The sequence below is a fragment of the Rattus rattus genome, chromosome 18, assembly GCF_011064425.1.
Source record: "Rattus rattus isolate New Zealand chromosome 18, Rrattus_CSIRO_v1, whole genome shotgun sequence".
NCBI lineage: Eukaryota > Metazoa > Chordata > Mammalia > Rodentia > Muridae > Rattus > Rattus rattus.
This window is the reverse complement of record NC_046171.1, coordinates 10,132,841-10,159,069: the sequence shown is the minus strand read 5'-3', so window position 1 is coordinate 10,159,069 and position 26,229 is coordinate 10,132,841. Positions and strand designations below refer to the sequence as shown.

Here is a 26,229-nt window from a genome sequence, read left to right as displayed (position 1 = left end):
AGAGAGAGAGAGAGAGAGAGAGACCGGGCAGACAAATCCTGAGCAAGAGCAGAAGAATCTAAATTCAGTGTGTACTTCTGAGGATGAGAACAGTGCAGAGAAAACAGAAACAAATATGCACCCAAGGTTCCTAGGGTGACCTGGGTATAACATGGGCTTGTGCCTAGATGTCTCAGTTCTAAGGCCCTGATATACTAAAGAAAAAGGAGTCCCCAGGCAGAGAGGTCATCTCTACCCCTTCCAAGCACACACAGTGGCGGCTCCTCTCCGCCCCTCCCTCTTGATCAAAGGCTAGGGCAAGATGGGCACCAACTCCTCCCTGGTGACTGAGTTCGTTCTGGTGGGCTTCTCGCGTTTGGTCCACCTGCAGAGCATCCTCTTCTCTCTCTTCTTGGTCGTCTACCTGCTCACGGTGGCAGGCAACCTCCTCATCGTGGCGCTGGTCTCCACAGACGCAGCGTTGCAGTCCCCCATGTACTTCTTCCTCCGCATCCTCTCAGCCCTGGAGATCTGCTACACTTCGGTCACAGTTCCCTTGTTGCTGCACCATCTGCTCACAGGCAGACGCCACATCCCGCGCTCCGGCTGCGCTCTGCAAATGTTCTTTTTCCTCTTCTTTGGTGCCACCGAGTGCTGCCTGCTGGCTGCCATGGCCTATGACCGCTATGCGGCGATCTGCGAGCCCCTACGCTACCAGGTCCTGCTCAGCCGCAGGGTGTGTGTGCAGCTCGCGGGCGCCGCGTGGTCCTGCGGGGCTCTAGTGGGGCTGGGTCACACATCCTTCATCTTCTCCTTGCCCTTCTGTGGCCCCAACGCGGTCCCTCACTTCTTCTGTGAGATCCAGCCGGTGCTGCAGTTGGTGTGTGGAGACACCTCTCTCAACGAGCTGCAAATTATCCTGGCTGCTGCCCTTATCATCTTGTGCCCCTTTGGCCTCATTCTTAGTTCCTACGGAAGGATCCTGGTCACCATCTTCCGCATCCCATCGGCTGCTGGTCGCCGCAAGGCTTTCTCCACCTGTTCCTCCCACCTGGTTGTGGTGTCTCTCTTCTACGGCACTGCCATCTTTATCTACATCCGCCCTAAGGCCAGCTATGACCCAACCACGGACCCCCTGCTGTCCCTCTTCTATGCTGTGATCACCCCCATCCTCAATCCGGTCATCTACAGCCTGAGGAATGCGGACGTCAAGGCCGCCCTAAAAAGAAGCGTCCAGAAAATGGGGCCCTCAGAGATTTGATGAAGGGTGGGAGATGACTCCGGGTTCCAAATTAACGAGGATCAAAGGAGAGGAGACCTGGAACACAGACTTACCTTTAAAGAGCTACTGACTCCCTCAACATCCACGGATCTGTCTTCTGTTGCAAAGAGTTGATTTTACAAGAACAAATTGGCTCAGTGCTGGTGGTGATGCATGCCTTTAATTTCAGCAGTCTGGAGGCACGGGCTGGAGAAAAGTTACACACACACCACCACCACCACCACCACCACCACCACCACCACCACCACCACACACCAGACTATGGAGGTGAAAAAGTTTTCATCTATATACAGAGCAATAGACCTAGAAGTTATCTGGCACTGAAACATAGGATTATTTCCAGACTGTATACTAACTCAGGATTAGTACACAGTTGTATATAGCTAGCACACATAAGCACATCGAGCGAGGAGGAGAAGGAGGAAGAGGAGGAGAAGGATAAATCTGTCCCTGGTAAAAACAAAATTCTTTTTTTTTCTCTTTTCTCCCCCCCCCCCCCCCCGGAGCTGGGGACCAAACCCAGGGCCTTGCGCTTGCTAGGCAAGCGCTCTACCACTGAGCTAAATCCCCAATCCCAAAAACAAAATTCTTAAAAAGTGAAAGGGGATCAGAAAGAATCATAGAAGTTAGATCTTATCAACATTAATATAGCACAGAGTTTGAAAGAGTCAATATTATTGCACTTAAATTCAAGTATTTTGTTTGTTTGAAATTTGGTTTTGTTTTTTGTTGTTGTTGTGTTTTGTTGTTGTTTGGGGGTGGGTTTGTTTTCATTTTTGTTTTTTTGGTTTGGTTGTTTTTAGACAGAGGCTGCTAGAACTCTGGCAGGTCTCAAACTCATCTAACCTGGCCTTAAACTCCTGATTCTCCCACCTCTACCTCCCAAGTGTTGAGATTTTAGGTGTGGACTACCACACCTGATTTGAATTTAAGTCCTCATTTTTTTTTTAACTATTCAGCTATGTGATTGCAAACAAATGAGATAATCTGTCTGCACTTTAAATTCCTCATCCATAAAGCTGAGATTACAAGGAGGTCAGTTTCTCTGGGAGCCTGTGAGAACCCATGCTACATGGGTACCTCTACAAAGATTTTCTAGTAGTAAGTCAGATAGATTTGCACAGAAAGTAATGTCCATCTCACGGTGTGTGCCTTTGCTCGGGGAATAAGGGTATTTTTGTGTCGATGGGGTTGGTAATTAGAAAACTCAGAGGGAAGTAGAGAAAGATGTCACACAAAAATGACAGGAAAATGACCCCTATCAGTGAGACAAACCAAAAGCATCCAGGACACTGAAATAGGAGTCTCCATGAGGATCAAGAGGACATTAATAATTACTTATAATTAAAATGCCTAAGATATGATGAGCAGGAGTGTTATATGTTATGTGTTATGTGTTATATACAGGAATGAAGTTGTCAAAGAAATTTAATTTTAAAAGAAGAAAAATGTAAAATAAAACCCACGTGACTTTTACTGTTTCCCAACACTTATTCACCATCTTCTATGTGCTTATTACCCTGCTTGACACTGTGAAAACTGAGTAAACACAGGGTGGTGATTTTATGCAGACAGTCTGGAGAGAAGATGCCAACACCCATGAAACTGTCATCGAACAATGTAAATTTGGGAAATATGGCATTGAAACCTTTACAGTGGGACTGGGGTGTTGGCTCCATGGTAAAGTTCTCCCCTAGTAAGCCCAAGGCCCTGAGCTCAATCCCTAAAACTAAAATAAAAATTACACATCAATGGTTACTCTGCCAGCTCCCAGAAAGATGGCATGGCCTCCCCCATGTTGTCAGTGAGTAAAGCCTCAGTGCCCTTGGTATCTCATAGCTGTAGAACATCTACCAAGAGGAATGACATCACAGAAGAGCTACCTGAAGAATTTGCAGCATAGCTTTGCCCCTGGTCACTTGAATTCTTATACCCAGAGTGAAGCATGCCTGCAGAACTAAATATTTAAAATACAACATATCCACCTACATGTCCTTCAGAGGCCTCTCTAGCTAACTGGTGCTTTGGCATTTTGCCATTGGTTTCCCTTGGGGAAGAGCTTTATAAAACCCATAGGAAAACTTAACCCTCGTCACCACGATAGGTACAACAGTACTCTTCTTGCCATATTGGAAATGTCTTCTTTTTTGAGACATGGCCTTACTGTATAACTAAGGTTGGTCTTGCCCTCTCAGTCCTTTAGTTCTGAGATTAAAGGCAAAGCCACCATGCCCTGCTAACAATTACTTTTTAAATCATTTACGGAGGCATCATTAACCTGTAGTGGATTGGATATATTTAAGTAGTCTGATAAATGTTGACAAACATGAAACCATTGTCACAACCATTAAACAACATGCATATCCCCCAAAGTTTTCCTAATGCCCCACTGCAGTATCTTCCTTCCATCCCTCCCCACAATCCATATTTGCAAACAATCTTTCGCCTACGTCCTATCATTACAGATCAGTTTGCCTTTTCTGGAGGTTTGTATGAATGGACTGTTTTGGTCTGACTACTTCAAAACAATGCGATTGTTTTCAGATCCATCCATCCATGTTATGGTGTATAGTATAGTCACTTCTGAGTAGTAGCCCATCAAACAAGACCTCAATTTATGCCTCCACCTGCTGATGAAAACATGGGATGTGTCCAGGTTTTTATTCTTACATATGAAGTATTTGTTACACACAGATGTAAAAATAGTCACATCACATGAGAACAGGAGTTGGCTTTGGGTGAGGAAAGCCCTGGGTTAAGGGTTGAGACTGGGAACTGAAGAAATGGCTCAGCAGATGAGGGCTATTCACCAAGCACAAGGACCTGATTTGAATCCCCAGAGATCACAAGATAGAACGAGAGAACCAACCCCCGTAGGCTGTCCTCTGATTTCAACGCATGTGCTATGTGGTTCATGAGCACACGTATGACCACAAAAATGCACACACAGGAGATTGGAGGGGTCAGGATCAAGTGTGGGGAGATACAGGAGCATGAATGCAAACTCAGCTACTGGGGTGAGGGGGTCTCTAGGAAGTGCTAAAGACCTGGGATGAAGGGAGGCTTCCAGGAGTCAATGCAAATGACCTTAGCTGAGATGCATAATAAAGGGATTGCAGAACCTTGAAGTGGTAACATTGTCAAGACTCAGTTGTGCCATGTGATGTTTTTCTGGAAGCTGTCTTATGAGAGGATGTTTTGCTGAAACAGACACCTGAGAGGATTTTTTTTCTGGAAGGTGTCTAGTGAAAGGGCATGTGATTCGCTAGAGCAGACACTTGGGAGGGCAATTGATGTTTGGAAAGAGTGTGAGTATAACCCAACAGACAGTAGGACCCTCTGGCATTGGTTCACCTTGCTGGTCATCGTTGGACTTCACCTTGCCGGTCTTTGCTGATGATGCTCTGACACTGGTTTGCCATGCCTTCTTGGCTGATCTTCCCTTGTCGTGACTTGGTAGAAAAACACCCAAGAACTTCTGGTGGTGTTCCGGCTGCTTCTTGACACTTCGGTCAACTTGTGCCGATTGGCTGAGTCTTGATGGTTCTTCTGAATTGACCCACTGCTGCTGATTCTTGGTTGGTGTTTTGCTAGTAGACTGGACTTCTGACGATGAAGATTGGAATCGCTCCAAAGAACTATTTCTAAACAGGTCCACATCCCTCTTGTCCAATTAGCCATCTTCCTCCCTTACCTCTCTCTGGTGGGTGGTGGAGTAGAAGAGAGGTTGAAGCCAAAAGTTTCAACACGAAATTTGTACTGTCTAAAAGAAATGCAGGGACAAAGACGGAGCAGAGATTGAGGAAATGGCCAACCAATAGCCAGCCCAATTCCTGACACGATAAATGATACTCTGTTATGCTTGCAGAGAGAAGCCTAGCATAACTGTCCTCTAGAGGCTCCACCTAGCAGCTGACTAAACAGATGTAGATACCCATAGCCAAACATTGGACAGAGGTCAAGGAATCTTAGAAAGACTTAGGGGAAGGACTCAAGGCCCTGAAGTGGATAGAAACTCCACAGGAAGACCAACAGAGTCAACTAACCTGGACCTCTGGGAACTCTCAGAGACTGAGCCATCAACCAAAAACTACACACGGGCTGGATGGAGACCCCCACCCCCACCAGCACACATGTAGCAGATGTACAGCTCAGTCTCCATGCGGGTCCCCCAAGAACTGAAGCAGGGGCTCTCCCTAAAGCTGTTGCCTGTCTGTGGAATTCACTTCCCAACAGGGCTGCCTTGTCTGGCCTCAGTGGGAGAGGTTGTGCCTAGCCCTGCAGAGACTTGATTCAGGGTGAGAAGACACCTGGAGGGTCGGGGAGGGGAGGAGAAAACCCTCTCAGAGGAGAAAGGGAGGGAGAATTCAGGAAGGGACTCTGTGAGGGAGGACAAGGAGGGGGAAGCCATTGGGATGTTAAATAAACAAACAAGATGCACATACAATAAATAATGCTTTGAAGTTAAGACTGAAGAGTTGGTACCAGATCCAATGACTCACACTTACAATCTCAGCATTCAGAACACTGAGGCAGGAGGATTGTCTTTGATACCAGGCCAGCTTAGGCTGTATAAAACCCCGTCTCTGAAAAAAATTAATAATAATAACAACAACAACAATAATAATAATAATAATAATAATAATAATAATAAAATGGACTGAAACCCTAGGCTCTGCTGCTACAAAATTTCCAATGACCCAGAACAAATGCCACCTATCACCATGATAAACAAACAGAAGTCTGAATTAAATGTGCTGTGCTAGGTTAGAGATCTGCTCTGTGCTTACCCTCCTGGGGATCCCCTGCTCCCTGTAGCTGGATATCTCACAAAGAACAAGTTTAGAGAGTGTGGTGAGTCCTCCTTCTCCACCATCACTGCTAAAGGAACTTTACCTCCATCAGTCCTGAGCCGCATCTAAGTATGTCCACTTGATTCCATGGTAATCACCAGGGTTTTAAATTCATTCATTCTGATTCTGACCAGGAAATAAGGCATGGAGAAAGCTTTCTGTTTCTTGCGTCCACATAGGCTTCCAGCAGACTATAGACATTCGAAAGTTAAGACACAGAGAGGACCTGTCTTACAGCAATTAAGGTCCACCAGAATTAAGAAAACAAGACATCAGATGATGCCTCCAGAAATGCAGTCTCTCTCTCTCTCTCTCTCTCTCTCTCTCTCTCTCTCTCTCTCTCTCTCTCTCTCTCTCTCTCTCTCTCTCTCCCTCTCACCTGAGCTGCACCTAAGCACCAAACCTCTAATTTGGAAACAGCAGTCTCAGATCAATGCCTGGGTGTCCCCACCCTCAGAGAATGTAGCTACCCAGAATGAGTGCTATTAGACTGCAGCTTCCTGACATAGTGGGTCTACAAGTCACTCATGAGCACTAAATCATCAGCTGGGCTACCTGATCAAATGAGGAACACCTCTCCCAAAGACTCGTGAAAAATCTCTCCCTTTGTATCACACATCGTGTTTTACTTAAAACTGTTCAAAAGATCCATGGCCTAAGCCATTAGCTTAGCAGGAAGATCTGGAAAACGAACAGACTGCTAAAAATAAAAATAAATAAATAAAAACATTGGATGTCTACCAAGTCCAACTCTGTCCCCATTTACCCAGTGAACAAGCTAACTTGTCATCGGAGGCTTCACCTTCTTTCCTTGTTTCCCAAGGCTCTTTTGATCTTTCCTAATAATCTATATGGGAGATAGACAGTTTGAGTTTTTGCTCTGCACTAAAACAGGCCACCTCTTCAACAGATTGCACATATTCCAACTGTATAGTCACCTCTCATCTGGAGTGAGACAGGAAGGAGCCTATGGTAATAAAATGAATAATAGCTCAGAACTATCGACCTGTCAGCAACATCAGTGCCCCGACCTGCAGAGGATTCAGCAGAGACCTAGGGAGAGGGTGGAAGAATGGTAGACAAAAGGCGCAAAGAAAGAGAGCGAGTCGATTGTCTGATCGAGACCTCAAACTTTATTTCAGGGCAGCGGCAAGCGGGAAGGCCATGCAGGGCCCAAGACCAATTCATCACCGTCACCACCATCCCATCGTTCTTTTGGTTCCTGCAATCCTAAACCGTAAAATGTGGGTGCGCTGATAAGAACAAACAACTGGCTAGGTTTCCCAGAGACAGAGGCTGTAAAAGTGATAAGAACAGATAACTGGCTAGGCTTCCCGGAGACAAAAGGCTATAAAAGTGAGCCTAAGAAAATTCCTGAGACAGAGAGCGCTTGGCTCCTGGCACATCAGCACCAGAGAACCTACATGTGAAAATTATCTTGTGAATTGTGAATCAAGAATTCTGTGGGTACAACTCAGATAAAACGCCAAGGACTACTTCCCTAAGTTTCAATGAGCTCAAGATCTGAGCGACCTCCAGAACTGCATCGTTTAGCCACGAGGTGGCAGCATGAACAAAAGCTATCATTGCATCGTTTAGCCACATGGTGGCAGCATGCGTCCACCATAATGGAGGTGATATCTGCTGTGTTAGTGCTGAGAAAGGAAGCAGACTCTGCTCTGAAATTGTTACACTTGAAAATTGAGGTAAAAGTTTTTGTAAACAATAACTTTAAGTACATCCCCCAAAACGGTACAACAAAGTCAGTTTGGTCCAAATAAATCATCTAAGAGAAAAGACCCTTTCCACCAACCACGCGTTTAACACTGCCTCTTCCTTCAATGGCTAAACAAGTCGCAGCAGAAAGACTGACAGTTCATTCAGACCCTGAGACTCTCTCCACTGAAACTCATTAAGCTCTGATGAAGAAGAAGGTGTGGCCTTCACAGGCTCTCTCCTCTATCATCATCAGTCCGTCCTGTTTCTTCTCTGCCCAGGTCCCACAAAACACAAGAAATGCTTCTGGTTTTTGTTTTAATTTTCCGATCACTCAGATGTTTCAAATGAGCAAAAGATTCTATACCGCGTTGGCTGAGATTTATTTCGGGTAAAAAGACAGTTTGAGAACGTTGGCCACCACAATAGGGGTTTGGTTCTGAATCCCAGCCAAAGAGAGTTCTTTACTATACGTTTCTAGAGAAAACAGGTGATCCAAAGCTTTGCTCCAGGCTCATATGTTATTTGAGCTGCTGTATGCCAGAAGTCAGGAAGGCAGAGAAAATAGGGAGCAGGGCTATAACTCGAGGCTACTCATAAAGTAGGGGCTGCCCTTGTTGAAGCAGGAGTGAGAAAGAGAAAGGGTCCTGGGACTACAGGGAAGGGTGACTAGATCACTCCCACACTGCCGAATCTGGTCTCTATTTTGTTCTTTTACACACTGAAGCTGCCTCACTGGAGTTCCCTGTACAACTTTCAGGCTGCATCCACAAGGAATTTCTTGGGGCTGGAGAGAAGGCTCAGCGGTTAAGAGCACTGACTGCTCTTCCAGAGGTCCTGAGTTCAATTCCCAGCAACCACATGGTGGCTCAGAACCATCTGTAGTGGGATCTGATGCCCTCTTCTGGTGTGTCGGAAGACAGCTGCAGTGTGCTCATATATAAAAAATAAAATAAAACAAGTTTCTTGTCCTCCACCAGTTCCTTGCTGCTTCTTCTCCAAAGGGTGCTTTCTGATGCTAGTACGTTTCATGGGCCTCATAAGTCTCCTGGTATGCTCCATAATGTGATGTTGCCATCTTGAGAAACAGCTATACCATACAGAATAAACATATTCAAATGGCTTTTCCCCTGCCTTTGAAAGTCTGCTATCAGGGTAAAGTTAAAATGACCATCCTGTCTGTGAGGTTTTCCGCAGTCACAACCAAAGAAGGATAGGTAATGGATCAAATTAGAGTTTAATTTAAGTACGGTAGTAATTTAACCAAGAAAAAGTGAAAATCTTGCTTAGAGTTCACCAAAAGAATAATTATCATTTTTAAACCTTTTGCTACATTTGTTTTCCTGTGTGTGCACTGGTAATGGGGTATAGGTGTGTGTGTGCTACAACTCAGGTGTGGAAGATCATGGACAACTTTCAGAAGTCAGTTCTCTCCTTCCACCAGGTCATTTCTGGGTATGGAATTCAGATGGTCAGGCTGATACCCGAACTGTCTAATAGTTCTACTAATAAGCCATTTCACCAGCCCTAAACAATTATAACAGCAGAAAGCAATCTGGACTGGATATCAAGAGAGATAAAGACGTGAGGTAGGTGAAGGACTACAGAAAATGTCCAGATTGCTGAAGAAGAAAATGGAAGGAAAGGGGGCGGAGTTTTCATTTTTCTGGATAATTCTCACCAAAATTTATAGCAGGAGTGGAGAATGGATCACACACAAAATATTCACAAATAAAGAGGAGCTGAAGGGATATAGGGGGTTAGTTAATAGCAAACAGGAGAGGTGGCAGGTGATAAAGCCAAAGGCATGAGCCAAAGACTCACGTCTCATGAGGATGAGATCAGAGTAAGGAACCACACCCATAATCCCAGCACTCAGAAGTTTGGGCTATGTAGTAAAATGCTGTCACTTTTTCAAAGGAGCCTAAATCTGAAGTATCCCCAATAGATTAAGGCTGCTCTATAGACAGAGACTTGCTGAGGGTCAGCAAGTCAATCGACAAATGAGGAAAGTAGAAATGATCCTAATTGGAGAGTATGCTTCCTCTTGGCTCCACACCTTGCCAGAGACACAGGGCCCTGAAGGGATAGTCTCTCCAGGATTTCCCCCTCCATTCCCTAAGGGAATGTCTCTCTGGACACTACCATGGAAAGCGCTAATTGTGGGAGTGGGACAAAGCTTCCCCCAGAGCTTCCCCCGCTCTTCTAAGGAGCCTGGCGAGTAAATTCCTCTGTTTCCTCTCTAGTGAGAGATGTCATTAGTCTTCCTTTTTCTTTCTCTCCCCCATTAGATTTTAGAAGGATATTTTCAGGACAGTCACCAGCTAAGGTTAATTGGCTAACATCACAAGACTCGAGCTTTTGTCCTGTGTGTACCTTACAGGCCTGTCCAGTAACAGCCTCCCCTTCTGCTTCTGCATCCCCACTCCACAAACGTACGCATCTTTCTTCCAAACCATTGAATTATCTCTCTGTTGAACAGGATGGCATCCAACCCTTGTCTTCTTCCTGGAGTTCCTGGCTCTGACCTTGGGGACTCCTTCCAGCAACCAACACAGCCAAGTATTTGTGTCTTTCGTTAATCTTTCCCTCCATCATTTCGAACTCACCGAATCCAGAACGCCAGCAAGACACCAACATAAACTTGTCTAGAAACGGGGACCAGGGCCTAAACATGAAGGTAAGCTTGTTACATTGTCCTAAGAATAAATGGTTTTGCAGTTCAGGGTGTGTCCTAGAAAAGTCAAGGGAGGTTTTAAGACACGTTATTGTTATTCAATTTATAACACATTTACCTTCTGAAAAGTCAGTGGTGTGCATGTGTGTTAGGGGATCTGTGCATAACGCAAAGGCATTGTCTGTGAAACTTTATTAGTGTGTACCTGTTTTCACGCCTGAAGGTAACTGTTTTAGGACTTGCCTAGCTGTGCTGATATATAGTTTTGAAATCCCAATACTGAAGAATTTGACTTTTTTGCAATTTGACAGCGTTAGCTACCACTACTTCACAAAGTTTATTGCCATGTCTTATATTTCATCCATGTTCCAATGGTATGAAGTTGTCTAGAAATAAAGATGAAGCTTTGCGTATCCCTTTATCTTCCACACTCTGGCATAATAGAACCCGTGAAGCCGAGGCCTTGCAGTTAATCAGGTTTGAGTCGAAATCTTCTATCACTTCTAAACAATGTGACAGCGGACACATTTAATTTTGATCCCCTCCCTGCTCGGCTTGATTTCCAATCAAGGAGATGTTAAAGTTAATACATGAAAGGAAAGTGGATCTTCACATCAAGTCTGTCACTACTCATGTCCTGGAGCTTCAGTGGTCCTGGAAAACACACCTGCAGTCCCAGCACTCAGGTGGACAAAGTAGGGCCATTCTGAGTTAGAGGCCAGCTTAGCATACATAATAATACCCTGTCTTGAAAAACAAGCCAATTTCCAAGGCCAGGGATGCGATTCAGTGTGTGACTAGAAGGGGGATATATACTCAACATGCATGAGACCCTGGGTCCAACACCAAAAAGTATCAAGCAATGAAAACAAAAACATATATGCTGGTTTGTAAGATAGGGATAACAGTTAGCACTCACCTCTGTGTGCCAGGCACTGTTCAAAACACTGTATATATTTAACTCTTGTTACAAATTTATGTTTCCATATGAAGAACAGGGGCACAGAGGTGTTAGTTACACGTGCCCACAGTTACCATTTAGAAAGTAGCAGACTCAAAACTCCGACCTAAGGAGTCTTACATCCTGGACCTTGTTCCCATTCACATTGAAATTTACTCTGCCTGGTGAGGATAAGCAAGGTGTTCTACTGGGAGAGGGATTACTTCCTGGAAAAACTAAAAAAGCTTGTGATTGGTAGATTGGGGGTGGGGAATGCCTGCCAAAGGACGACTTGAAGGAGCCCTTTCTTTTCTTCCACTCTATGATCCCAAAGATGGAAATTAGGCCACCAGGCAGCAAGTGCCTCTTCCTGGTAAGACATCTTGCCAGGCCAGATGACTGTGGTTCTTTTAAAATTAAAAGCAGTGTGTGCGTTTATAAGTTGTGTGTATGATATCTGTCATAAAACATGCGTAGAAAGATTTCTGTGTAAATTTTATCCATCCCATCAACCATGATAATTTCTATGTCACCAGATATTGAATTTAGTATCAATACCTAGAACCTTGAAACTGAGGTTCATTTTGTTTCTTGCGTTTCTTTTAAATTTGTTTGAGAAACAATTGGCAGAAAAGACCACAATAGACCCAAGAGGTCAAATTCCACCATTTACACATGACAAACTTGAGGGAGAATGGCGTGAAGTGACTTCTACATCTCAAATAACCAGCCAGACATGGTTGTTTTAGCTGAGTTCAGTTCTAGGACTGAGGGCTCCTCATTTCTGGTCTGACAGGAAGGGTCCCTTCCTCCACCAGGCTAGTCTGTGGTGATCCTGAATGTCACATATACAGAAGGAGGTCCTGTAAGCAGCCTCCACAGGTTAGACATAACATGTCAAAAACAAATTCATAGAGAGCATAGCTCAGTACTGAGAATTCAATCCTCAGCCCAAGGGAGAAAAAAAAAGATGAGGCACAATAAACTTTTAATGGATTTATTTGAGCAAACAGCTATTTCTGAACCAGGGAGAAGTGGTTCAGTGAGCCACAGGGGGAAACATAGGGAACGTTTTGATAGGATGAACACAGTAGCAAAACAAAGAATCATTTGCTTGGAGGTGGACATTGTAGCTCGTGCTTACAATCCCAGCTCTCTGGAGGTGGACACAAGAGGATCAGGAGTTCGAGGTCATCCTCTGCTACAAGTAGACCGAAGGCCAACCTGGGCTTCATGAGACCCTATTGGAAAGAAGGGAGGGAAGGGGAGAGAGAAGCAGGCAGAGAGGGAAGGAAAGAAACCCTGAGGCAGACAGAGACAAACGGGAGCAGGGAAGAAGGAAAGAAGAATAGAGAAAAAAACACTTGATTGGTAACAGTTACCGTATTTGTAGTCCAGTGGAAACTCTATAGTTACATATTTGTTGGCTGCTCCTAGATAGTTCTGATTTTTATATAATATAGGCTCTTACAAAAACATTTCCACTTTGCTTTGTCCATGAAGGACACCTGTGAAACCTGACTGGCTTTGTCTGCTCAGAGCTCACTTGGCTTTAACTGTTGCATAAACAAGAAGGGGGGGGGCAATACTGCTCCATCTAATCTCACCCAGGCTTAACTCTTAGACAATACCCACTTTTAAGGAAAACAGGGGTGGAGGTTGGGAAGAAGGCTCAGAGGGGACAGTATCTTCATAGCTGCCCTTGGGAGGGATACTGAATTTTTTTCCTTAATCCCTGAGAGGAAAACCAGAACCAGGGGACACGGACGTGATTAGACTTAGGACAACTTGATTTTCTAAGTTGTCTCTTAACTGGCTTATCTGTTAAGCAGAGGTCCTATGCCTCTTGAAGGACTTGTGAAGGAATACTGACATGCAACTATGTAACAAAACTAAAACTTGGGCACGTGCTTTCCTCTCTTGCCGAGTTTATCCCATATTGGGGATTCTTGTTAGTTGTGGATAGTGGTTAGACAAGGTCTTACTATATAGCTCTGGAACTTACTAGGCAGACCAGGCTGGCCTCGAACTCAGAAATTTCTGGCCTTTGCTTCCCAGTGCAAGGCCTGCACCACCGCGTCCTCTAGCATTAAACATTTTTGTCTCACCCTTCCGAACCTCCTTGGAGTTTCCCCTCAGGCCAACCACAGCTCAGCGGAGCGCTTCCTGCTGCTGGGTTTCACCGACTGGCCCTCTCTGCAGCCGGTCTTCTTCGTTCTGGTCCTTCTCTGCTACCTACTAACGCTGACCGGCAACGCGGCATTGGTGCTGCTGGCCATTCGCGACCCTCGCCTGCACACACCCATGTACTACTTCCTCTGCCACTTGGCTCTGGTGGATGTGGGCTTCACCACTAGTGTGGTGCCACCGCTGCTGGCCAGCCTGCGCGGCTCAGTGCTGCAGCTACCGCGCGCCTGGTGCATGGCGCAGCTGTGCTCATCGCTGGCCCTGGGCTCAGCCGAGTGCGTGCTGCTGGCCGTTATGGCTCTGGACCGCGCGGCTGCCGTATGCAACCCTCTACGTTACGCCTCACTCGCCTCCCCGCTTCTGTGCCGCACATTGGCCGGAGCCTCCTGGCTCGGTGGCCTGGCCAACTCCGCAGCGCAGACCGCCCTGCTGGCCGCGCGTCCGCTGTGCGCGCCCCGCTGTCTGGACCATTTTATCTGCGAGCTTCCCGCGCTGCTGCAGCTAGCCTGCCGCGGCGGCCGCAGCGCCACCGAGCGCCAGATGTTCGCCGCCCGTGTGGTCATCCTGTTGGTGCCTTCGGCCGTCATCCTGGCCTCCTACATCGCCGTGGGCCGCGCGGTCTGGGGCATGCACTCCAGCTCCGGCTGGCGGAAAGCCGCGAGCACATGTGGCTCTCACTTGACCGCCGTCTGCCTATTTTATGGTTCAGCCACCTACACTTATCTGCAACCCACGCATAGTTACAACCAGGGCCGCGGGAAGTTCGTCTCGCTCTTCTACACGGTGGTGACACCCGCGCTCAATCCTCTCATCTACACACTGAGGAACAAGGAAGTGAAGGGGGCGGCACTGAGGCTCTTACGGAGTCTGGGGAGACTGTAGGAGGTACAGTGAAAACAAATGAGAAGGGCTCAGGGTCCTGGAAATAGGATGCTCATGATTTTTGTCTTTGCATGAGAATCTGCAAGTTTTGTGCTCAGTGAGTTCTGGATTAATGGAGAGATTCCCTTCTCTCACTGACTAGGGTTTGGATTCTTGGAGGATGGAGAGGGAGGACTCCCGAAGTATATAAACACATAAATAGTGACGTGGTAAATGGCTCTTGGGATTTTCTGTAAGAAGGGAATCAGGATGCAGGAGGGGCCCAGATGCACCCTCAGGTGACCTTGTACCAGCCTTGAAGAATTCACATGGAGTTAAGATATGACCACCCTGGTGCGGACCTTCAGTTTTTCTCCAGGCTTACAAAGGACCATGAAAAATTCCATGGCCTCAGCCATCAGGTAGAGTCCCTCTGGTTAACAAGGAAGACATGGAGCCTACCTTACAGAGATCTCTTCCAGAAACAGGACATGGTTTCCGTTCTTGGGGAGCCAGTCCAGCTAATGTAAACCTAGCCAGGTTAAACTGGGATTCCCTCATCTGCCAGATAGGATATGGCTTCTTCCCCCTTATCAGAGTTTTAGTTACTGCTAGACACAGCACATGGAGAAGGTGCTAGCTTTATTTCATACCAAATATCTTTAAATAAGAAGATGGTGACTGAATTTCTAAATCATTTATTAGACTATGAGCGATCCAGCTGTGGTAAACTAACATTCCCATAACACATTTCTCTACACTCTATAATTAGAATTCAAGTCCTGGAAGGGCCACCACACCTGACTAAAGTTTCCGTTTCTTGCTTTCACCAACAACCCTGCTAATGAACTACGTTAGAAACAAAGAATCATAAAACTGGACAGATATTTTTTACTCCACCCCACCTCAAATCTTTATTTCATTCTCATTATTTTTTTTTATATCGTCAAGAGATGCAATTGGTTAATTGATTAAAGGAAGTCGGTTTTGAGCTCCTCATCACCCCACTCCCGTAGTCACCCCCCAATGCAGTGCGCTGTGAGAAAGAGCAAACTACCACTCTTGATGTTGTAGTCGGCCATGATCTTTCCATCTTCCAGCCTCTTTCCATTGCAATTCACGATCTGCTTCTTGGGAGGCACAGCAGTCACATTCTCGATCATTTCCTTCACCTGGGCCACGGAGCTGGATCTTCGAACTCGAAGGAGATGCCTTTGCCCCTCGTCGCCCGACTCCACCAGAGACAAGGGCAGCTCTTCATCACTGGGCTTCACCACCTTTAGGGTGAGGTGGATAGTGTTTTCCTTGTCGATCCCATAAGATGACAACGCTCTATGGGGCTTGAGGATCTTGGAGTCTAGCAGAAGGATCTGGTCCTGCACCGAGACCTTGGTTTGGGACCTAATATGCTCATTGATTTTCTTCACTTTGTCACTCAGGGCGGTGTCAAAGGTCATTAATGGCCATTGCTCCGAATGGACAATCTAAGCAAAGAAAGCCAAGAGAGTCATCAAAGAATGCCTGTCAGTCTCTACTACCTACTCAGCTTCACCGTGCTGCCTGGTTAGCCCTCCAGTTCCTTCCCAATAACCTGCCTTTCTTCCTCTCTTGAAACCTCTATTCCCTATATTATAACCCAAATCAGAACATTAGGTTTGTGATGCCACAGGGCTTCAAAAGTTGTACACAGATCCTTAAACAAGCCCAAAGCAGATTTCCAAGACTTGGCAGCCTCCCAGGATGTCCTCAGCTATGGCTCACCCACCCTCTGTGACTAATTCAGGAAAAAAACTCCAGTTAAGTTACACAGTCTCTACACTGATATACTCTTATTAATGTTCCCATCCGTTTCTGATAATGTCCATGTTGTGCTGACGCTGTGCTTAGTAGTGGTAATCTGTATATCTTGTATTTCTAAATCTACTGTTATAGAACACAATATCTTCTTTAATCAGACCAGGATCCCACTCACAGCAGATAGGAACTGTATCTAAGTTTAACTTCATTTACTGAAGAATTAAGATAGGGAACAATCGGCCCTGTAAACCTTATGAAATCTTCCTCATACTCCACTCAAGAAATCTTCCCAACCTAGATATTCCAGATTCTTCATCAGTGGAGGTTTTTTGCCCTGCATTGGACACTTCCCCGATTGCACATTCTTTGCATGGGAGCATATCCTGTTTAAGGTAATCTTTAGTTATGTCAGCAATAACAAGAAAAATTAGGTTTGTGAAGTTTTCCTTTGAAAAGAGAGAGAAGCTTAGGACTGAGAACTCTGAAAGTCATTTCCCTAATTTCACATCTTGCCAGCCTCATGAAGCACAATGTCCTACCATTCCTCCTACAAGGGGCTGGCAAAATGGCTCAGCTGTTAAATAAATAATAAGTAAGTAAATGAATAAATAAATCAAAGCTCTCCGCCGCCAAGCCTCACCCTCTAAGTTTGATCCCTAGAACCTACATGGTGGAGGGAGAGAACTTAACTCCTGATGGTTATCTTCTAGCCCTGGTCCTGCATATTTATGCACACATATAACAAATGCATAATAAAATATTTTAAAAGTTTAATAAGTCAAATGACCAACCTGTCTTCAGAGTACCTTCTTCCTACTGTGCAGTTATCAATGTCTGCCTTTTCTCCTGAATGTTCCTCACCCAACCACCTCGCCTTCTAGACCACTGACCCGTCCTGAGTTGTGGGACTGTATTCCCAATACATTGCCAATACTTTCCCTTCCCAGTCTTTTACCAAACCCCAACTTACACAGACGCAGGAAGCCATGTCTGCAGTCAGAGGCCGAGTGAGAAAAGAGTCCTCATGTCTGCTTATATGTGAGTAGCTGGATTGGAAATCCCCAAGTCTGTTGTGTTGTCCAGTTTAGAAACAACCTTTGCTCTCAAGGATTCCTTTCACTTTTGCTGAAGTGAGGTTAATAATGGACACTCTTTGTACACAGATTTTTTTCCCCCTTAGTCAATCAGTGTTCCTAGTTCTGAACATAGAATAGCCATTTTATGACAGGAATTCTTCCCTGGTTGACATCCCCTTACCTTCTCCCAATCCTGCTTTAGTATCAACCAGCCACTACTAACCTTGGCTTCCACTAGCTGGCTTGATAATTTGTGATGCTTGGTAGCCCACTCTCGCTGTCTAAATGGACCTGGACTGCAGTCATGACTTGGCATCCTGTGGTACCACCTGCTACATATATTATGCTTCAGAAATAGGCTCCCTTCTTTTAATATAGGGTAACATAGAAGGCCATTCCTGATGTCTCCCCAGCTCAGAAAACCTTGCTTATAAAATCTTTACACACACACACACACACACACACACACACACACACACACACACACACACACACACTCACAGAGAGACAGAGACACAGAGAGACAGAGACAGAGACAGAGACACAAAGACAGAGACACAGAGAGACACAGAGAGACAGAGACAGAGACAGAGACAGAGACAGACAGACATGCACTTTGGATTCTTGGTTCTTGAACCTCTAATACATTTCCCAACCTGACCCAGGACCTGTGAACCAAATATACTACTTGAGAACAATCCAAAACCAATAGTTAAATTCGGACCCCTATCTTTCTCCATATGCACACCACAGTTCCTGGATTTCCCCCACCTTGACTCTCAGAAGCCTCCTCCTCCCTGAAACCAGAGACGTGCGAAGCTATTCCCTCACTGTTGAAATTTGGTTGAATGAGACCAAGATTGTGACTGAGCTGTGTGTCCTCAAGAAACTTGATACTCCTAATATTCCAAGTTTGAGACTGGCTTCTCAGGCAGGACTTTCAGTGAAACTAATTTTCGAAATTGTTTATTAAACATGCATTAGGTTTCTATTTCAAAGGACCCCGTAAAATCTCCAAGTTTTGTCTTCTGTATTCGAAGTGGCTATGTTCTATACACACACACACACACACACACACACACACACACACACACACACACACACCAAAAAACATTTTTTTCTTTTCTTAATCATGCTTTCCCCACCCAACTTTATGTCAATTAAAAAAAAAAAAACCCAAACAAGCAAAAGACCATATAAAGACCACCAGACAAAGCGAAGCAAAACAAACAGAAACAAAAACCTCCAAACAAAGCAAAATAAAGCAAAAAGTTTACAAAATATACCATTAGTTAGTAGTGGGACAGTTACTCCTGGGTATGCCGCCTGCCCTAAAGTGTGGTTAATTTACCTAATGAGACTCCATTGGAGAAAACTGATATTTTCCTTTCGCTGGGCAGGATCAATTGCAGAAACTTCTTAGGTGGAACCCCATGTCCATTCCCCCTTTTAATAACGTCTTAAACAGTGTCATTTTATTCTAGGAGATTCTATTCCAAAGAACTTGGTTTACAGAGTACCTGTGCAGATTAAGGCAATCCAAATGCTTGCCTGAATATTTCAATATCCTAATGTAAATCGTATTTGAAGACTTTATTAGATAGTCGTTAGCTAAACTGAAATTATTAATGTATGTGGTAGAGTAATATGCTTTTTTAAACACATAGCATGAAGGGGAGAGTCCCTTGTGGAATATACTGGATGCCACTGGCTCTGCTGTTCTGTCAGCTCTCTCTCCAGCTCCCTGTCCTCAACAATTAAAATTCTAACTTCTGACCTTTAGCCGCCACCATTGTCCAATAGGATCTTGGAATTCTGAGGCATCATCAGTCTCCAGCAGAAAATGCCATCTCAGATTGAAGGTGACTAGGAAACAGCCTTGCAGCGAGGTAGCATGGAAGGCCTGGAAGAAGAGAAAGCTGCCAAACCTGTGAGAACCTTCCTTCATAAGTCAATAAACAAGTAACCGTGACAAGCAGAGAGAGAGGAGACTTATTCAAAGTGGTCACCCACTTGACTCAGAGCCTTTGGGGCTCAAGAGATGGCTCAGAGGTTAAGAGCACTGATTGCTCTTCCTGAGGCCCTGAGTTCAATTCCCAGCAACAACATGGTGGTTCACAACCACCTGTAATGGGATCTGATGCCCTCTTCTGGTGGTGTCTGAAGACAGCTATAGTGTACTCATACACTAATTATTAAAATAAATAAATCAAGAGTGAGAGCAAGAGAAAGAGAGAGAGAGAGAGAGAGAGAGAGAGAGAGAGAGAGAGAGAGATCTTTTAGGTCTTCAGGTCCCTGCCAATAACAAGCTAGGCAAATTCATGACAAGGAGTCTTAGCCAAGGTGTGGTACTTTGTGCCCTACATGGTAGCCAGACAGGTTGTCAGAACTGTGTGCAATCTCTCCTCTCCGCAATCTGGCTGGCACCAGAATTCAGTCTTTCCCTTCTCCCAGCATGAGATTCCTGGAGAAATTCAAATGTGGGTGCTAGGAAGGTCCACTGTTTCAATAGTCTGGTAGCTAAAAGGCATAAATATCTCATGAATATTTTCCTTCCTGCCAGAGGGAGAACAGATGTTAAAATGCTGCTTGAAGCGACACACTCTTTTCATTCTTCCTTGTCCCCATGACTGTCTGTGCCAGCATTTGCAGTCATGGGTAGCAGGGACCCTTGACCAGAGCTGCCGGGAGAACACATTGCCAGGTTCCCACTCTTAGATATGACTTTTATTAGGAGTGATTTTGTTAGCTGGTTCTACAGAGCTGTGTCCCTGCAAGACAGCAGGTCCAGCTTCATCTCTACAATTCCCCCATGTTCCTGAGCACCTAGAGCTCTGCCCTCCCCAGCCAGCGAGCATCCCTTTCCCTCCAATGCTACCCTAAACTCCACGAACTTGAATAAGAGCACAACAAAGGCCACATCGCCTCCAGGAATCCCTACTCCTCTCTACTTCTGGGTTATCCTCCCATATTTCTCCTAAAGCCCTTTGAAGCCAATTTCTCCAGCAATAGGACCATCTCCTTATGTATCACCCGAGTAAGCACTTGAAAACCATGGCTGTGTTCTAGTTCACTTTGTATCTATGGCACCGCCTAGCTTGTTATCTGACGTAGAAAGAATACATAAACAAATAATTAAATCAATAACAAAAGAAAGTAACCTTTGGTGAGAATGTATATTTCTGAAATGGCATAAGATTATCAAACACGATCTCACTGGCTGTTTCCACATCCTGGTGAAGTACTGGTTATCTTTAGGGATGAACAAGACCAACCCTGTACAGTCATGGGAGTACTAGTTAATCAACAAGATCCCAGTGTACATCTTTGCTACTCCAGTCCTTGGCTTCTGATCATATTGTTGACTCCAGAGGAAGGAAAGAGAAGAGAAAACACCCACGGCAGGTGGGGATTTCCAGTACGGAGTGACTTTGAGGGCAAGTCTGGGGTGTTCCTAAGAAAAGCTACCTCACCAGACGAGACTTAGATTCTGAGAAATGGAGTGTTTTCAAGTAATATAAACAGTAAATCTGGTTTCTGATTCCTTCTCTCCCTCCTGTCTCTCTTCCTTCCACCACTTTCTTCTTGTCATCTGATTTCACAGATGAAAACACAGCACCAAGAAGACTTGCATGAAGGAATATATATGTATGTACATATATGCAAGTAATAACAATAAAAAAAAGAGGGCATGAATCTGAAAGAGAGCAAGGAGAGGTATATGGAAGGATTTGGAGAGAGGGAGAAAAAGGAATGGAGAAATGATGTCATTTATATTAGAATCTCAAAAACAGGAAATAATAAAAAAAATGTCAAAAGACAGTGATTCTTTTTAAAGAAACTGAAAAGCACGTGTTTCCACTATGCTTTAAGGTCTGTACATTTGTTTTGTGTGTTCTTTGTGGTATCCAAGTTTGTGATGAAAATAAGCTTAAATGTTTTTATGTACATAAATGCCTAACCCAGCAGCTCTATACTCATAATAAGAATAATAAGGAATAAGAGATATTCCTGTGATGTTACTTGTAGTAAAAACGAAGGCAAAGCAAGAGAACTAAGTTACTGAATAAAGAGAGCGGTTACTGAAAAATCAAATTTAAAAGTGTCTCTATCACAGTAAACCTGGAGAAGGCAATCGGCCATGGGTATAACTAACGCTATGTTTGCCTTTTAGTTTCACTCTTTCCTGTAAGAAACCGGATTCCAGGAAGGGCGGGACTGATTGATAAACATCTTTATAACAAGAAAGTGAAACCACTTTCCTGCTACAGCAAGTCTCACAAACAGACCCAGGATGAGATCATGTTCTGAACGAGGGCAACATCTGATGTTGAGACAGCACCCTGAACAACAGTTGTCACCATGTGAGAGAACTAAACAATTTCTCCGGAGTCCCCTGCTGAATCAGGGCTGGAAGTGTGTTCATCAGTCCATTGACCGGACCAACCTCGCCTCCTCTGACACTGTATCCCAGATCCTGCTTTGTTTCTCTTTTCTACAAAGTCTCAAAGTTTCTGTCAGTTGTTTAAAGGCCCTCATTTGTTCTTCCCAGTTGTAGCCACAGTGAGTAGATCTTTCTCTGCCCCTCACCTTTGCTTAATTCTTTGACTGGCATATTGGGAGGTAGGTAAGATTAGTTTATCGGAACCCTCAGAACTGGGCTTTTTTGCACTAACCTTCCCCACTGTAACGAATGTTCTTAATTTATAAAAGAAAATAATATGTATGTATTATGTATACATATATGATATTATGTGATACATATATGTATCACACACACACTTGTGTGTGTGTGTGTGTGTGTGTGTGTGTGTGTGTGTGTAGATAAAACTTCCTTGTGATACCTCAAAGGGAAGATATTGCCCCTCACTTGCCTGAATTATGAGATCGAGAGACTTACCACATGCTCTGTCCTACTGTTGGGGTTTTGGGATCCTTTCAGCCTGTGTATGCTTTATTTGAGTTAGACGGGTGGATAGTTAGGAGGAAGACAGAATAATAGAGGGAACGATGGGGGAAAGATGGAGAGAAATGGGAGAGAGAAATAGAGGGAAAGAATTGGAAAAAAAGGGAGAGGAGAGAAGGCAAGGGAACTTGGGTGAAAGAAATGCTTATGAGGGTTTTATGCTTCCAGAGGCAGGGCCCTGTTACCAGTGCCATTTAAGATGAAGAAATGAAGGCCACAGAGGAAAAACTGTTCTGGATGGTATTGATAGAGACAAGAGGGCTGAGATAGGAACCCAGGCAGCTGGCTTAAGCCACACACACACACACACAGCAACCCTCCACGACACTCGTGTTGGGGAAGCCATTCCCTTCAGAGTTGTAGCACTTACAGTCATAGAAAAGAGACCCACAGTCTAGCCTCTAAATGATGGCCAGGTAGAGTTGTGACTAACATGAACTCTCTCTCTCTCTCTCTCTCTCTCTCTCTCTCTCTCTCTCTCTCTCTCATTACTTATTTATTTATGTAAATGAGTACACCGTCGCTGTCTTCAGACACACCAGAAGAGGGCATCGGATCCCATTACAGATGGCTGTGAACCACTACATGGTTGCTGAGAATTGAACTCAGGACCTCCTGGAAGAGGAGTCAGAATGCTCTTAACCACTGAGTCATCTCTCCACCCTCCTCTTTCTTTTATAAATGCTTTGGGTACAGCCAAAGGGAAGGAGCAGTTGAGGTTTGGCCAAATTCATCATCTCATGTAAACAAACACAAAAGATTCTTAAAGCCAAAATCTGTGTGGTGATGCACGCCTATAACTCTAGCACCCAGAGGCAGAGCCAGGAATATTCTGCAAGCTCGAGGCCAAACTAACCTACACACCCATTACCAAGCCTAGTAAGAATCCAATTTTAAAAGCAAAATAAAGAGCCTACAGCTTTCAACACAGCAACATACTTTTTACGACTATTTCTGTGCTATCGCAAGAAACATTTTTTCTTGGGTTTCAACAAAGATCATTGGGGTTGTGCGGGAGTTTCCACTGTCATGTACCACGTGATGTTATGTCGGTCACCAATAAACCAAATCCACTGCGGGAGTCTTGTCGTTATAGCGTTTAAGAGTACTGTGCATGTTCAGTTTGTATAACTACACTATATTTTGTTCACACGTGATTTAATCACGTAATGATACATTTCTCAAAATGTGTCCCCTATTCTTAAGAGACACATAATTGTGCTTTGTGTGGTACCTGCGATCAAATCCAGGTCCTGACTCATGCTGGGCAAACACTCATGCTGGCAAATCACTGGGCTATGCTCACACCGTATTTTATTTTATTTGCAAATTCTGTCCTCCACCAAGGAGCCAAGGAAGAAGGTGAAAACATGACAAAAATCTCAGGGTGATAAAAAGATGTTTTGATATTGTCTCTGTTAAGAGCAGATCACCACAGAAGCAGAATCTCCCCCATGGCCCAGGGACATGATGTAGCTGAGGGCAGCTGTGAATGAGGCCCAAGACAAACTTTAAAACTTACTTAAAACTAGTCACTCCATACTTACCCCATACTACAAAACTTTATATATGACTTTATTTTTGACATATTGTATTTCATGTTTTATTGAATTAGTGTAATTCTTTTAAAGTTTTCTCAGGTCTGACATGCTAATTCCATGCACAGGTTAATTAAGCACCCCCAAACTATTCCACACAGTGATGTAAGATTGGACATCTCATGCTGAGACGCTTGTAAATTTATTCTCTTTAGTAGTCGGTCTGCTTGTACTCAAAAACCCTAAGATTAAGCTAAAATTTCTTTCTTCTTAGAAAGTCACTAATCATATTAGGATGACTCCATCTTTGCAACAAACTCAGATACCAAAGATACCACCACTGAACACCAACCATGGAGACAGGATTTCCATGTCTGCTACTTTTTTGTTTTATAGTCCACAGATGAGAAGTAAACTATTTAGTTTCAAGTATTGGTAATTAATGTTCTGTTTTCTTGCATTTAATTATTATTTTTAGATGGATCCCAGTGTGCTTCACAAACAGCCTATATTATTGTAATGCTTTCATTTTGTGAGGGTATTATAAATTATGTGTATTCTACTTGGTACATATTTTGGGAATACTTAAAAAGTACATGTTCTATTAACCAATGTGATGAGATCCCCTTCAATAAACAAAAACTGAAAACCTAAAAAAAAAAAAAAAAACTAGTCACTCTGCTCTCTGAGTGTAAAAAGGATAATCTAACACCCTTTTCTGGCCTCCAAAGGCACCTGCACCTGTATATGGGGTATACACTCACATACCCATAAATGAAAACAAAATTTTTTAAAACATTTAAAGAAACAGGAAAGTTTATAGAGTAATGGGATGTTTCTGTCTTGATTGAGGCTGTCGACATATACCAAACTACACACTTAAAATCTGAACTTTTTACTATACATAAACCATATCTCGATATTTATATGTATGTGTTCATTCGTGTGTGTGTGTGTGTGTGTGTGTGTGCACATGTGGAAGTATATGTATGTATGTGTATGTAGAAGTCAGATATCAACATCTTGTGCCACCCTTCAGGTACCAACTACACTGGTTCTTCTTCTTCGTGGTGCTGGTGGTGGTTTGGTTTGGTTTTTGTTTGTTTTGTTTTGTTTTGTTTTGAGACAGTGCCTCTCCTTGGCATGGTGTACTGATCAGACAGGCTGGCTGGCCAGCAAGCCTTGCTGGTTTGCCTATCTTACCCTTCCCAGAACTAGGAATGTGTATGTGTATATATGCATATATATATATATATAGTTTGTATAACTACTATATATATATGTATATAAAATATGGCTTCTGGTACAAAACATGCATCCTCATGCTTGTCCTTCAAACAGTTTGCAAAATGGGTTCCTTCCCCAGTCCTTTCTGCTGAGAGAGAGAAAGGGAGAGAGAGAGAGAGAGAGAGAGAGAGAGAGAGAGAGAGAACATGATGAAGTATGGAGTGCGTTGAAATGAGATGAGAGAAAGGGTTAGGATAGCCAAAAGAGTCACAGGGATAAAGTGATGCCATTGTACTGCCCACTGACAGAAAAGAATGGATGGGAACATCTTTGTTTAATCCCAGGAGACAAACCTGCTAACAGATTTCTTCTAAATCCTCCACTTCACTCGTAACCGTCATTATCAACAGTGGCTAATTAACTGTCTGTGGGCAGAGGCCCCAGAGTCCTGGTGGAGCTAATGAGCATGTGTTCCTCTGGGATGGGAGTCCAGGAATCCCTCTCATGGTGCCCTTTACTATCTCCAGAGTCAACAAAATGATGCTAACTTCCTAGACTATAGCAGAATGTTGATGGTGGGAAACGGTACATGTAGACCTCCGAGAGTCAGTGTCCTCTGGTTCAAGTCTCAGCTCAGATTATACTGTCCTGACTAAGGTACTTAACCTGTCTCTGTAGCCATTACTTTACCTGAAATGAAGGAGAAAACGCAGTAGTCATATCCAGATCATGGCACTGATGAAGACTGCTTTGGGAAGTTCAGGGTGGCATTCCCATCCACAGTATGCTGAGCCCTAACACCAGTGCTGTCACAGGGGCACAAGCCATCAGTTTGCTCTCACTTTTCATGGTGTGAAGACCAAGTGGAGGCTCCATTCAAACCAGAAACTCCTCATTATGGGGAAACCTCCCCTGCCAAGGAGTGAGTAGATTCTGATCTGACCAAGGTAAGTCCTGGGATTTTTCTTCTCTAGTCCAGCAAAATCCCTCATGTCTTAAACAATAGGGCCACATCTGGCAAACATTGCGTTGTGCTGAACAAATTATTTAACCTGCCTCTGTTTCTCTTCATCTGCAAACAAAGGTAGAGTAGAATCCTTGTGCCTGGGTTAGATCATTAGATCATGAAC

At 44.2% G+C, this 26,229-nt stretch overlaps 2 protein-coding genes and 1 pseudogene across 2 annotated transcripts; 2 read left to right on the top strand and 1 right to left on the bottom strand.

Annotated features, from left to right (window-relative positions):
• Positions 1-301: 301 nt before the first annotated feature.
• On the top strand, positions 302-1,240 carry LOC116887685 (olfactory receptor 10C1). The gene has a single exon (XM_032889280.1). It carries the CDS (start codon positions 302-304, stop codon positions 1,238-1,240), a length of 939 nt encoding a protein of 312 aa, XP_032745171.1.
• A 12,080-nt stretch (positions 1,241-13,320) lies between these two features.
• On the top strand, positions 13,321-14,516 carry LOC116887620 (annotated as a pseudogene).
• An 876-nt stretch (positions 14,517-15,392) lies between these two features.
• On the bottom strand, positions 15,393-17,280 carry Ubd (ubiquitin D). Its single transcript, XM_032889225.1, has 2 exons — positions 17,263-17,280; positions 15,393-15,979 (listed from the first exon to the last, which is right to left on the bottom strand). The coding sequence occupies exons 1-2, from the start codon at positions 17,278-17,280 to the stop codon at positions 15,512-15,514; spliced, it is 486 nt and encodes a 161-aa protein (XP_032745116.1). The 3' UTR covers positions 15,393-15,511.
• Positions 17,281-26,229: the final 8,949 nt, after the last annotated feature.

Coding starts and splice junctions, on each gene's coding strand:
- LOC116887685 (XM_032889280.1), top strand. CDS start 302: ATGGGCACCAACTCCTCCCTGGTGACTGAGTTCGTTCTGGTGGGCTTC.